The 14351-nt window shown below is 35.0% G+C and overlaps 1 protein-coding gene across 1 annotated transcript; it reads right to left on the bottom strand.

The window, feature by feature from the left end:
* Positions 1–1787: 1787 nt before the first annotated feature.
* Positions 1788–11149, bottom strand: LOC101897164 (elongation of very long chain fatty acids protein 4-like). The gene is made up of 5 exons (XM_005181618.1): positions 10950–11149; positions 5247–5409; positions 5010–5181; positions 2043–2170; positions 1788–1967 (listed from the first exon to the last, which is right to left on the bottom strand). The coding sequence occupies exons 1-5, from the start codon at positions 11147–11149 to the stop codon at positions 1788–1790; spliced, it is 843 nt and encodes a 280-aa protein (XP_005181675.1).
* Between the last annotated feature and the right edge of the window lie 3202 nt (positions 11150–14351).

Consider the following 14351-nt stretch of genomic DNA (forward strand, 5'->3'; position numbering starts at 1 on the left):
CTCCGATGAGAAAACATCCGTTGTAGAGCAGTTTGTAAACAAACAAAATGATCGTGTTTACTTGCCAAAGAGGTCAGCTGAAAATGTACAACTTCGGTTGGCCACCTGAACTCAAGCGCCGGCTATGGTGATGGTGTGGGCCGCCATAACAGCCAATGGTTGCTCTCCGGTCGTATTTGTCGACCGTGGCATCAGAATAAATGCCAAATATTATCGCGAAAATATTCTGGAGGGTGTATGAAAGCCTTGGGCACACAAACATTTGGCTCCAGACCTTGGACATTCCAAAAGGACATTGCACTCAGCACGCGCCACTCAAGAATGGTTACAAAATGAGGTTCCTCGCTTCATTTCCAGCGCACAATGGCCACCAAAATCTCCGGATACCAATCCGATGGACTATTGTGTCTGGAGTATTTTGGAAAGCAAGGTTGGCACCAAAAAAATACCAAAGTGTCGATCACCTCAAGCAAGCGCTTCGCCGGGAATGGGCCAAAACACCGCAGAGCAACATTTGGGCAGCGTGTGAAGGTTTTATTGGCCGTTTGAAGGCCATAACTCGTGCCAAAGGTGACCAATTCGAACAAATCTAAACCTATTCTAAAAGTTGATGCTATTTTCCGACATTTTTTGCTTTCATTCAATAAATTAAAAAAAAAACAAGTAAAAAAGCATTAAGTTCCACCTTAGGGTAATGGAAACATTAGAACCAATTATGATCCACAAATACCTATTTTTAGACATATTCGTGGGAAAATGTGGCAAAAATCATGAAAATGCCGAATATCGGGAGGTACCGTTATATGGAGACTATACCAAAACGTGGACCGATATATGTCATTTTCTATACCGTCCTAGACACAATACAAATTATTCTGCTAAATTTTGATGCTCTACGTCAAATAATGTGGCCTGTATCGTGATTTCAACAGACAGACAGACGGAAAGACAGACAGACGGGCATCGTTAAATCGACTTAGAATTTTATGCTGATTATGAATATATATACATTATGGGGTCTACGACGAATATTTAGACATATTACAAATGGAATGAAAAAGTTAATATACCCTCCTTTTTGACTTTGTTGCAGTTTTTTATCTCAACCTGTACGTCACTAACCATCATACCTTGTACACTGACCTTGTCAAATAGACCCTGATTTGCCTATCTCATTTCAAATTAAATTAAACTTAAAATTGTATTGACTATTTCTGTACCTCATAACAAAGAGTTATTAGTTAATCTTTCAAAATGGTTGCATAGTAAATTTTCCCCATAAAAGTTCTCATTAATCCACCTCCCACAAGAAAGTTGCAGTTAATCATTATATACTTTACACTAGCTTTATTATCTACACAAAGCGTTTCAAAACAATACCGAGAAGAAAAGCATTAATTTATGACGTTTTCTAATTCCTCAGTTAGTGCATCAAAGCTACTGCAGCTTATGGTAACGTTAAATACAGCTTTTTCTGCGCATTTTTTGTTGCCATCCATTCAAAGAGAGAATTATTGCTTCATGAAGGAGGGTAGTAAAAATAGATAACTCTTTTTATGTGCTTACATAAATTTACATTTTAAGGCAACTAATTAGACCATAATGCATAATTTATGCAACGTTGAAAAAATTAAGAGATACATTTTATTTTTAACTGTGATAGTAATATTGGTGATAATTGTTATTGCTAATTAATATGTATAAACAAGTATTTATTCTATTTAGTTCCTTTTTTTATTATTTATTTTTTTATTTTATTAGTTTATCGTACATTAAAGTAATTATTATTAATTTCCCTTCAATTTCTTAGATTCTTTCGATCGTCGGTACTCTCTTTTATAGAAGCGACCAAAAAGTATCAAAAACGAAATCATATAAACAATGGTGGCACAATTTATCCATTCAGGAAAATCACATCGATTTACCAGAGCTTGAACGGCCCAAAGCAGGCCAAGTGTAAATTGTAACTGAAACGAATAATGCGAATTTTAACATTGATTTTAGTCCTCCGATGTTGTAAAAACTTAAAACTTATACGTTACCAATTGTAAACCGGTTAGATATTTTTTCCACCACAGATATTTTTGTACAGCCGGACCACATGCACTTAGGCCATAGTAGGTGTACATTATTACATGGACAAAGGAATTAATAAGTGCGGGAAAGAAGGCTGGAAATAAAGAATTAAAATTTGAATAAAAATTAAGTATCTGACTTAAGTATCGTCTGTCCATGTTAATTTGTAATCACTCTACAGGTCGCAATTATGGCCCGATCTTCACGAAATTTAGAATGGAGGTGGGGCTAGGGTCAGAATAGAACCCTATTTCTTTTGGAGATGATCGCCAAATGTTTATGGGTTGGAATGGACCAAATACTAAAAAAATGTCGGATTTTGCAGTAGCTATACAGGTCGCAATTATAGACCAATCAACGCGGAATTTCACATGTAGCTAGAGTTTAGGGCGGGGAAGAAGCCTACCAATTTGGGTGATCATCGGATAATATTTAGCGGGTAAAATAGACCATATCTTTTTTGTTGAAAAAAATTCAAAATTTTTCATTAAACCGCGAATATTTTAAATCCCTCCGAAATCACAAAGCCATGACAAGGTTACTTCTGACCTTTACATTGATGTTAACATCCAACAAAACGGATATATTGCAAAATATGTGCGATATATATGTCTATCAAAGAAGATATGCTTGAAAGATCTCTTATATGTCGAGAACGGCTGAACTGATTTCGACAGTTCTCATTAATTCAGAATGGCCTCTTGGCAGGAAAGAAAAGAACGTCTAAAAAATCGCATAAAAATATCTCTATAAAGATGAAAATATTGATTTTCTAATATTTTCTCATATTTTTTCAATGTTGTCATATTTTTGGCATATTTTCATTTTGAATTAAACATTTGGTAATATTTCTACAGCTAACAAAACTAAGTAGTTAGGATATCAGGATATCATATACAGATCTTATTTATGGCCCGATCTTTACGAAATTTTGCATGGGGATAAGATGAGGGTCAGAATAGAAGCCTACTCTTTTTTGAGATGATCGACATATGTTTAGGGGTTAAAATGGACCAAAAAACTGCAAAATTGTCAGGAGGTCGTAATTATCGCCCGATCCTCACGCACATTTGAATGTGGGTTACCGGACATTGCAAAAGCCAAGCAGTTTTGGATGGCCATCCAAAAATATTCAATGTGTGAAGGAGTTTGTCAACTTTTGTAGACAAAATACGAAAATGTCCATTCCAGTGACTTTTTGGAGAATTCACAAATACAGGAAAGACGCACTTCTGACTATTTCGTTAACGCTGATTTCGTTGAAGAATATAGTCACATGTCTGTATTTCATATAGATGCGTTTCAGTCAAAAACAAATAATAAATTTTAATCTTTTGCCACTTCTGAGAGATTATAGATCTTTGGGAAATATTGGTTCCAGATCTAGGAAGACCATTTACGTGCAACATCTACCAATAAATTGGAAATGAGCAAATTCGTTTAAGTTACTATTATTCGAAAATTAGAGAACGAAACATGATGGTTTTTTTATTATTTGTCACAATATCTTGTGGAATTCTTTCGAGTATCTCGCCTATATAAAATGTATCGTTTATTATAGTGTTGTATGGTATTCAACGGTCGGCCCCGCTCGACTGTAGCCTTTGCTTACTTGTTTTTTTTTTTTGTTTTTTTGAGGTTCTTCTTGGAGTCACTTTCTGAGTCGATTTATGCATGTCAGTCCGCCAGTCTGTCCGTTTTCGTGAACAAAATACAGGTCGGATTTATTATTCGATTGACCCAATGACCAATATCAGTCCAAACGATCTAAATTTTGGCACATCCGACCGAATTCAACATCGAATGATGTACAAAAATCGGTTCAGATATAGCTTAGCTCCCATATATATGTTCCATCCTATTTCGAGTTTTAAGTTCCTCAGATACGTAATATGCGCTACACTACAATAAATCGTCTCAGAATTGGATATGACTTCCATATATTAGTTCCCTCTAAAACCAAATTATAGCTGCTCCAAAGCCAAATATTAATAAGTGGTCAAATATTTTTTTTTTCTGTTACGGAGCTCATATAGTCGGCCCAGCCCAACTTTTTACTTTTCCTTACTGTTTTATACCCTCCACCATAGCGTATATTAAGTTTGTTATTCCGTTTGTAACACCTCGAAATATACATTTTAGACCCCACAAAGTATATATATTCTTGATCAGCATAAAATTCTATGTCGATTTATCAATGTCCGTCTATCCGTCTGCCCGTCTGTGGAAATCACTCTAGCTTCCGAACGAAATGAAGTAAGTTGATAAAAATTTACTCAAATGTGTATTATGTCTGCAGTACTTTTGGGCTATGTAGGTCCACGTCTTCGTATAGCCCCAATATAACTGTACCCCTCGATATTCGGTACTTTGATGATTTTAGCGACATTATTCACCGGGATTATTTCAAATTTGGTATTTTAAGTTCGTAATGGATGCTACAGCCTAAGACAGAAACTTGTCTGTGCAGGTCCACGTCGTCGTATTTCGCCCATATTACGGTACCTCCCTGTTTTCGGTATTTTGATGATTTTAGCGACAGCGAATTGCTTCAAATTTGCTGTTTGGAGTTCATAATGGATACTACAGCCTATGACAGAAAATTGTCTGTGCAGGTCCACATCTTCTTCTTGAAAATTGCCAACATCTTTCCAAATGGTTGGGGGCATTCAAATATCGTCCCGGCCGAACTTACAGCTTTTTTACTTGTTTTATTATTTTCCCACTTTTTCGAAAATAATGAGGAATTAATTACTTTGTTATAGTACCTGCAAGAATCTGCTATTTTTGCAATTTTCTTCGTGTCATAAAGGGAAAATCGGTTATCGTAATAAAAACTTTTACATTCTTGCAGTCTGGAACAGAGCAAATGTTTGCTCCATTTAATAATTGAACTTTAAATTTTGTTGTTGTTGATGATTCCCAATACATACTTGATCCAGTTGGTACCCATTTTATGGCTATCCACCACAATGGAAACATAGTGCTGTGATGATAGACATGTAGCGGAGTCAGCTGTTTCCACTTTTGCCGTAAAATGAAAAATGCAGTATCTGAAAACTCCAGTAATTTTGAGAAATAAAACCACCATACAGCGGAGGCTAACTAGAGATAAATATATATTAATTCATTAATACATATTATTAATTAATTATGAAAAATAATATTACCTTGATTTCATGTTCAGAATAAATCACTCTACATGGCTGACACCAATAGCTGTATTTCAAATGTGATGCATTTATTAATAGTTCCTTAAAAATGTGTAAATTTAATAATGCCATAGATAAATTGTAGATAATTAGAAGACCATGAAGTTTAAATGGTTTGAATCTGAAATGGAAGAAGTAAGATTGGGTTGGCTTAAATCAAAAGTACGAACTAGATGATGATAATGACATATTACATATATTATACAAAATGTGCAGTTTAAAAGATAAATTTTAACACTGAAATTGCAACTTAAATCTATGATAAAACAAGTAAGCAAAGGCTACAGTCGAGCGGGGCCGACCGTTGAATACCCTACAACACTATAATAAACGAAACTGTTTATATAGGCGAGAAACTCGGAAGAATTCCACAAGATATTGTGACAAATTATAAAAGAAAACCATCAGGTTTCGTTCTCTAATTTTCGAATAATAGCAACTTAGACTAATTTGCTCAATTCCAATTTATTGGTAGATGTTGCACGTAAATGGTCTTCCTAGATCTGGAACCAATATTTCCCAAAGACCTATAATCTCTCAGAAGTGGCAAAATATTAACATTTATTATTGGTTTTTGACTGAAACGCATCTATATGAGATACAGACATTTGACTATATTCTTCCACGAAATCAGCGTTAACGAAATAGTCAGAAGTGCGTCTTTCATGTATTTGTGAATTCTCCAAAAAGACACTGGAATGGACACTTTCGTATTTTGTCTACAAAAGTTGACAAATTATTCACACATTGAATATTTTTCGATGGCCATCCAAAACTGCTTGGCTTTTGCAATGTCCGGTAACCACCATTCAAATGAGCGTGAGGATCGGACGATAATTACGACCTGCTGACAATTTTGCACTTTTTGGTCCATTTCAACCCCTAAATATATGGCGATCATCTCAAAAAAGAGTAGGCTTCTATTCTGACCCTCATCTTATCCCCATGCAAAATTTCGTAAGGATCGGGCCATAAATGCGATCTGTATATGATATCCTGATATCCTAACTACTTAGTTTTGTTAGCTGTAGAAATATTACCAAATGTTTAATTCAAAATGAAAATATGCCAAAAATATGACAACATTGAAAAAATATGAGAAAATATTAGAAAATCAATATTTTCATCTTTAGAGAGATATTTTTATGCGATTTTTTTTGACGTTTCTTCTTTCCTGCCTAGAGGCCATTCTGAATTAATGAGAACTGTCGAAATCAGTTCAGCCGTTCTCGACATATAAGAGATCTTTCAAGCATATCTCCTTTGATAGACATATATATCGCACATATTTTGCAATATATCCGTTTTGTTGGATGTTAACATCAATTTAAAGATGAGAAGTAACCCTGTCATGGCTTTGTGATTTCGCAGGGATTTAAAATATTCGCGGTTTAATGAAAAATTTTGAATTGTTTCAACACAAAATATATGGTCTATTTACCCGCTAAATATTATCCGATGACCACCCAAATTAGTAGGCTTCTTCCCCGCCCTAAACTCTATCTACATGCGAATTGATTGGTCTATAATTGCGACCTGTATAGCTACTGCAAAATCCGACATTTTTTCAGTATTTGGTCCATTTCAACCCCTAAACATTTGGCGATCATCTCCAAAAGCAATAGGGTTCTATTCTGGCCCAAGCCCAACCTACATTCTAAATTTTGTGAAGATCGGGCCATAATTGCGACCTGCAGAGTGATTACAATTTAACATGGACAGACGGACAGACGGACGGACGGACATACATAGCTAGATCGACTCAGCTCGGCGAGCTAGGAAGATCCATATATACTTTCCTATGTGGGAAACCAATATTTCGAGGTGTTACATAATTTTTGGCCCAATCAAACTTATAATACCCCCAACACATAGTGTTGTAGGGTATAAAAATTCTTATTGTTGAAAACAGGATATGGGATAATAATATTCCCAGTTGTAGGCACTTGTAAGAGGTACTAACCGATATGGTCCAAAATTTGTTAGCTGACAGCCAAAACCATAATTTTAATATGTTTTTATACCCTACACCACAAGGTGGTCAGGGTATTATGTCTTTGTGCATTTGTTTGTAACAGGCAGAAGGAAACGAGATAGACCCATAGTTCCTTTTGATGATCTGCATAGAATCACATTCTGAGTCGATTTATGCATGTCCGTCCGTCCGTCTGTCCGTCCGTCCGTCCGTCTGTCCATGTATTTTTGTAAACAAAGTACAGGTCACATTTATTGCCCGATCCAGATGAAATTTTGCAAAGATCTTTTTTTTTGGCCCAAGGACGAACACTATTGAAATTGGAAATAATCGGTCAAAATTTAGATATAGCTCCCATATATATCTTCACACTCATATACACTCAAATTAGGCCTGAAAATATGTATGCCAAATTTGATCAAATCGGTTCAGATATAGCTATAGCTCCCATATATATTGTTCATCCGATTTGTTAGTTTTGTCCACCGCCGCCGTAATATGCACTATGCAACAGCAATATTTGGAGAAATATATCAAATACAGCTCAGAAATACATTTGCTAAATTTTATCGAGATCGGTTCAGATATGGATATAGCTCCCATATATAAGTTCGTCCGATTTACCTTTTATTGTGCACCAAACGTCTAATATTTGTCCAAATGGGATGGAATTTGGCACTTACGACCGAATTGAGTCTAGAAGCTAGTATGTCAAATTTGGTGAAGATCGGTTCAGATATAGCTATAGCTCCCATATATACTGTTCATCCGATTTGTTGTAATATGCCGTAATATGCCCTCCGTAACAACGATATTCAGGGAAATATATCAAATACAGCTCAGAAATACATTTGCTAAATTTTATCGAGATCGGTTCATATATGGATATAGCTCCCATATATAACTTCGTCCGATTTACTTTTTATTGTGCAACAAACGTCTAATATTTTCCCAAATGGGATGGAATTTGGCACATACGACCGAATTTGGTGAAGATCGGTTCAGATATAGCTCCCATATATATTGTTCATCCGATTTGTTATTTTTGTCCTTCGCAGCCGTAATATGCACTCCGTAACAACGATATTCAGTGAAATATATCAAATACAACTCAGAAACATCTTTGACAAATTTTATCGAGATCGGTTCAGATTTAGATATAGTTCCCATATATATCTTTATCCGATTTCAAATTAGTTATGCACCTAATGGGCAATACAATTCCGAATTTAAAAGATACAAATGCTTCGGCATATTTAGTCCTTTGAACTTTAAATTATAATTATAATCATAGCGTGTATAATTGAATTCTCCCATAAAAACTTTTAATTGTTATGTGGAGCTCTACTTAATTAGCAAAGTGGTGTAGGGTATCACAAAGTCTGCCCCGCCCGACTTTAAGACTTTCTTTACTGTTTTTTTTTTCAAATTTCCCAAACGATTTTGCTGTGATTTGCTTTGAATTAGGGAAAAGTTTGAACCAACTAAATTAATATTTACTCCTCTAATTTTCCAAAGCGCTATTTTAAAACAAAAAAAAAAAAAAAAAAAAACTGCAACCAAATTCAGACAGCTGTCATTTCTAAGCCACTCGCCCGACAGATGTTCAAATTATTCCAGTGACAGCTCATTATATTGTTTACAAGTGCACAAAAGCATTTTGGTGAGAATTTTCCAGAAAAAAAGTTATTCGTGATGGAATTCAAGCGTGATAGTGTGACTTCTTTATATTTGGCAGGAAAACCACAAGTGGCTATCGTTAGAGCACTCCTGCATTTTAATGTGAATAAATCTTTTGTGTCTCGTATCATCGCTCGTTGCCGTGATACTGGTAGCGTAGCCCGACGTCAAGGAAGTGAACGTAAGAAAACAGCATCATCAGCAGAAATGGTTCGAAAAGTAAAGAAGCGACTTGATCGAAACCAGCATCGCAGTGGCCGAAAAATGGCTCGTGAACTGAACATATCCCAATATTCCATTCCAGAGCTGAAGAGTTGCTTTTCTTGGCCAAAAGTGGTGATCTGTCGAATTTGGTTTTCTCCGAGGAGAAAACATTCGCTGTCCAGCAGTTTGTAGACAAACAAAATGATCGTGTTTACTTGCCTAAGAGGTCAGCTGAAAATGTGCACCTTCGGCTGACCACCAGAACTCTAGCGGCGGCAATGATGGTGTTTGGCTCCATAACAATCGATGGTCGGTCTCCGCTGGTATTAATCGTCTGTGGCATCAGAATAAATGCCGAATATTATCGCGCAAATATTTGCGCTGTAAGGGCTGTAATATACCCGCCTTGGCCACGCAAACAGTTTGGCCGCAGACCTTGGACATTCTAACAGGACTCAGCACCATCGCACTCAGCTAGCGCCACACAAGAATGGCTACAAAATGAGGTTCATCGCTTCATTTCCAACGCACAATAGCCACCAAAATCTCAGGATACCAATCCGGTTGACTATTGTGTCTGGAGTATTTTGGAAAACAAGATTGGCACTGAAAAAATACCAAAGTGTCGATCACCTCAAGCAAGCGCTTCGCCGGGAACGGGCCAAAATACCGCAAAACAACATTCGACGTGCTACGGTTTCACTGGCCGTTTGAAGGCCTTAATTGGTGCCAAAGGTGACCAATTTAAACAAATCAAATCTTATTCTAAAATGTGATGCTATTTCCGACATTTTTTGATTTCATCCAATAAAATTTAAAAAAAAATATGTCTAAATTATAGCGGTTAACTTTGTTGAATTTTTTTATCCCACCCTGTATTCTACTCTTTCCATTATTTCATTTTACTTTTATTAAAATAGTGGGAGAGGATCTAATTTATATAGGATAAGTTTGCCTAAGTTCGGCATGTCCCAGTAGTCGGCACTTTTTATTTTTAAGCCCAAATAAATGAAACTATTATAACTAAATGTCTTTTGTTTACTTCAAATATATTGTCAGCTATCTTTGTGCACAATTTCGCTAAGAAAAGATGATTTATTCTAATAAAAAATAATTTTTTGTCTGTGAAGGTCCTCAACAATCCATATTCTTAAGCAAAGTACAATGAAGACGTCGAATCAGTTAAACTAAGTAAAAATATTATATTTTTATGAATTAATTTATTATTATTATTATTAACTATTCTTACAAAAAAATCGGTATGCCGACAAATTTATGAAATTTAATAAAAATTTGTTAAAACTTTATTTATTATTGCAAAAACTATACAAAATTTCGAATCTGAGTAAATTAACTTTGTAATAATTGAAAAGTTTCACTCAGAATTGTAAGCGATTAAAAACGCGAAAATCCTAAAAGTGCCGACTACTGGTACACTTACCCTATGTGGCTAAGGAATTTGTAAAAACGGCATTTCAGTAATTTAATACATTTCCAAATTCAAATTAGAAGTCGGACAATTTTCAATTTTTATTTGAAAATCAATATGTGCATCTTAAAATTTATATACTTCCATTGGTATTTGAAATGGTTCTCTTTCATATCTTAACACATGTCTATAATTTTTCTTTACTTTTTAATAAAAATGTTCCACTATATAGTACCAAAAAGATAGACGTTCAGTCCCAACAATTAATTAATGTAATTTACACTCACGTCACTCATTACAAATATTTTATCCAAAAAATCAATTTAAAAATTCAACTTTTATTACTTTGCAAATAAACCCAATCGAAATTTACCTTTTGAAAAATTTCGATATGTATACAGCCATTATAAGGTATGCAGCTACCCACATCAAAACTGGGTTCAACGACGACACCAACAACCAATCCTGGGTTCGAGGATCAGCTAAATGCTCATAACGATATATCCATGAATTCGAATTGTCGTTAACGGAACAATTTAAAATATTTTTCGACGACGATTTGAACGAAGCCATTGCAGCAGACGAAGCAATTTTTCTCTTCCAAATTTCTTAATAAGACTGAAATCAATAATTTTTTATATGTCTTATTTATAAATTTTTGTAAAGCCTTCAACCCTAAGAAATGTAGATTCCCAAATTTTAATACAGCTATAATGTCTTTAATTTCATTAAAACGTTTTGTTTGTTAGGTCTACTGCCCCGCTATTAAATTGACCGCAAACAGTTGACATGCGCGACATGCAACGGCATTACTCAAGCGTAACGTTTCATTGTCATTGCTAATAGGGTACGGCTGTAGGTCAAGTTGTTAACCAAAATGCATAAATTCTCTGTTTTGATGGCCTTGAAATTGCTTTGGTGTTTTCACTGCCAATGCGTGTAAATTTTCATTCTTAAATGTCACTGACCCATTACTCTCCATAATTGTGGTGTTGCATAACATGTTCATGGTATTGTGACGAATAAATACTTTCGAGTACAGAAACATAAATGTTTCAGTTTCATTATTTGTTGTATGTTATTATAATACTGATTGAAATTCAAGATGATTCAAGAGGTCAAGAGAGTTCATAATTTAAGTCTCTGGCATATGAATGAAGAAAAAAACGAGAAAACTAAAATTAATGAAGTATAAAATATAAAATATATTATACCCACGTGATTGTCCCATTGGAAATCTCCTGTTAAAAAATTTATGTAAATATCAAATTTTCGTCATTGTACAACATTTTATAGCCCCACCATACTATAGAGGATATATTAAGTTTGTTATTCCGTTTTTTATTATCCGAACAAGCATTTTAGACCCCACAAAGCAAACGATTCCGTGAGTTTCCATTTTGCCTTGTCCGGTTGTGGAAATCACTCTGACTTCCGAACGAAACCACAAGTGGCTATCGTTAGAGCACTCCAGCATTTAAATGTGAATAAATCTTTTGTGTCTCGTACCATCGCCCGTTATCGTGATACTGATAGCGTAGCCCGACGTCAAGGAAATGGACGGAAGAAAACAACAACATCAGCAGAAATGGTTCGAAAAGTAAAAAAGTGACTTAATCGAAAACCGCGTCGCGTTGTCGTTGTCGAAAAATGGCTCGTGATCTTAACATAACCCAATATTTCATTCGGCAAATATTGAAAACGTAGCTCGGGGTAAAGCCATTGAAATTCCAAAAAGCGCATGAACTTACACCGCAACGTAAAGAAAATAGACTCAAAAGATTCAAAGAGTTGCTTCGCTTGACCGAAAGTGGTGAACTGCCGAATTTGGGTTTCTCCGATGAGAAAACATTCGTTGTCCAGTCCTTGGGCACGCAAACATTTCGACCGCAGAACTTGGACCTTCCATCTGGACTCAGCACGCGCCACCCAAGAATGATTTCAAAATAGGGTTCCTTGCTTCATTTCCAGCGCACAATACCCACCAAAATCTCCGGATACCAATCAAGGTTGGAACTAAAATATACCAAAGTGTCGATCACCTCGAGCAGGCGCTTCGCCGGGAATGGGCCAAAATACCGCAGAGCAACATTCGGGCAGAGTGTGACGGTTTCATTGGCCGTTTGAAGGTCATAATTCTTGCCCAAGGTGACCAATTCGAACAAATCTAAACTTATTCTAAAATTTGATGCTATATCCGACATTCATTCAATAAAATTAAAAAAATGTAAAAATTATGGCGTTTGACTTTGTTGCGGCTTTTTTATATCACCCTGTATAGAAAAACATTTTCCTATAGCTTCAATAGCCTTAAAAATTATTAACGTTTGTAAAGATGTTACAAAAGTGATAAAAGTGTTGAGTGCTTAAATAAAAGTGCAATAGAAACTCAAAGTACAGAAGCTTTTGTTAAATAATTTGTTGTTTATGTATAAGTCAAAAAATATACACAACATTTATTTTATCGTACTAAAAGACTCCCATGGTCATCCTGCTTTAAATTATTTTGCTAAGGTTTATTATATCGAAACCTATCTATTTTTTTCTTAAATAAATATATGTATACTCCTTTCATATAGCAAACAAACCGAAAACTCGACATCTAGTGGAGAAAAAACAAACATATCGCCAAAAGTCGATAAAGCTGTTCTATCTTCCAATTCGCTATTTCCTATACACACAATTAGTTGTACAGTACAGTACCGCAATACAAATACGTTGTTATTATTCGAAGTAATTGTAAATAACGGGAACAGAATGTGGATGATAAGCTTTCTAACTGAACTTTTAGTACAAACAAAAGCTTTAGTACAACAAAAGCACGGAAAAATTTAATCCAACCTTTGGCACAAAAAACATATATTACTTCAATAGTGTGGAAATTATTTTAGGTCTGGGGTTGTATTCTTTTTCTATTGAATGGAAAAATCCATATCTATAAGAGAGGAAAATGTTTGTATGTTTGATTTTTCTTTTGTTTTCAACATATGATTTTCCTGAAAATTTTCAAATATGCTACAGCATCGCCTGAAAGTAACAAAAGCTGTATAATTTTTTGAAAATCCACTTGCAGCTGGAGATATAATGCCAGAATCGGAGGTACCTCCAAAAAAAATTTAAATGGAAAAAATCCATATCTATAAGAGGGAAAATATTCGTACGTTTGATTGTTCGTTTGTTTGTAGCATATGATTTTCCTGAAAATTTTCAAAAATGCGACAGCATCGCCTGAAAGTAACAAAAGCTGTATAATTTTTTGAAATTCCACTTGCAGCCGGAGATATAACATCAGAATCGTAGGTACCTCCAAACATATAGATTTTTTATGCACATATCTTTTGATTGTTTACAGACACATTCTCTAAATTTGGAATGCGTAACGAAAATTGATACAAAAATTAAGTTGCCAAATAATATTCAAATCGGTAAAGATTTGGATATAGCTCCCATACATATTTTTCGCCGATTTCACATATTTGATGCACCAAAAACGACATGTATAACCGATTCCAATAATATTCGAAATGAGTGACAGTACTTGGTACAAATATGAATTTGGTAAATTATATTAAAATCGGCTCAGATTTGATGCACCTAACACGCTATGTATCTCCAATTATAATAAAATTTAGAATGTTCAAAAAACTCGCTTTCAATGAAGTTTCGAATGTATGACGGAAAATAAGACACCACAAAGTATATATATTCTTGATCAGCATAAAATTCTATATCGATTTAGCTATGTCCGTTCGTCTATCCGTCTGTCCATCTTTGG

The sequence above is a fragment of the Musca domestica genome, unplaced genomic scaffold (genome assembly GCF_030504385.1).
Source record: "Musca domestica strain aabys unplaced genomic scaffold, Musca_domestica.polishedcontigs.V.1.1 18, whole genome shotgun sequence".
Lineage (NCBI taxonomy): Eukaryota > Metazoa > Arthropoda > Insecta > Diptera > Muscidae > Musca > Musca domestica.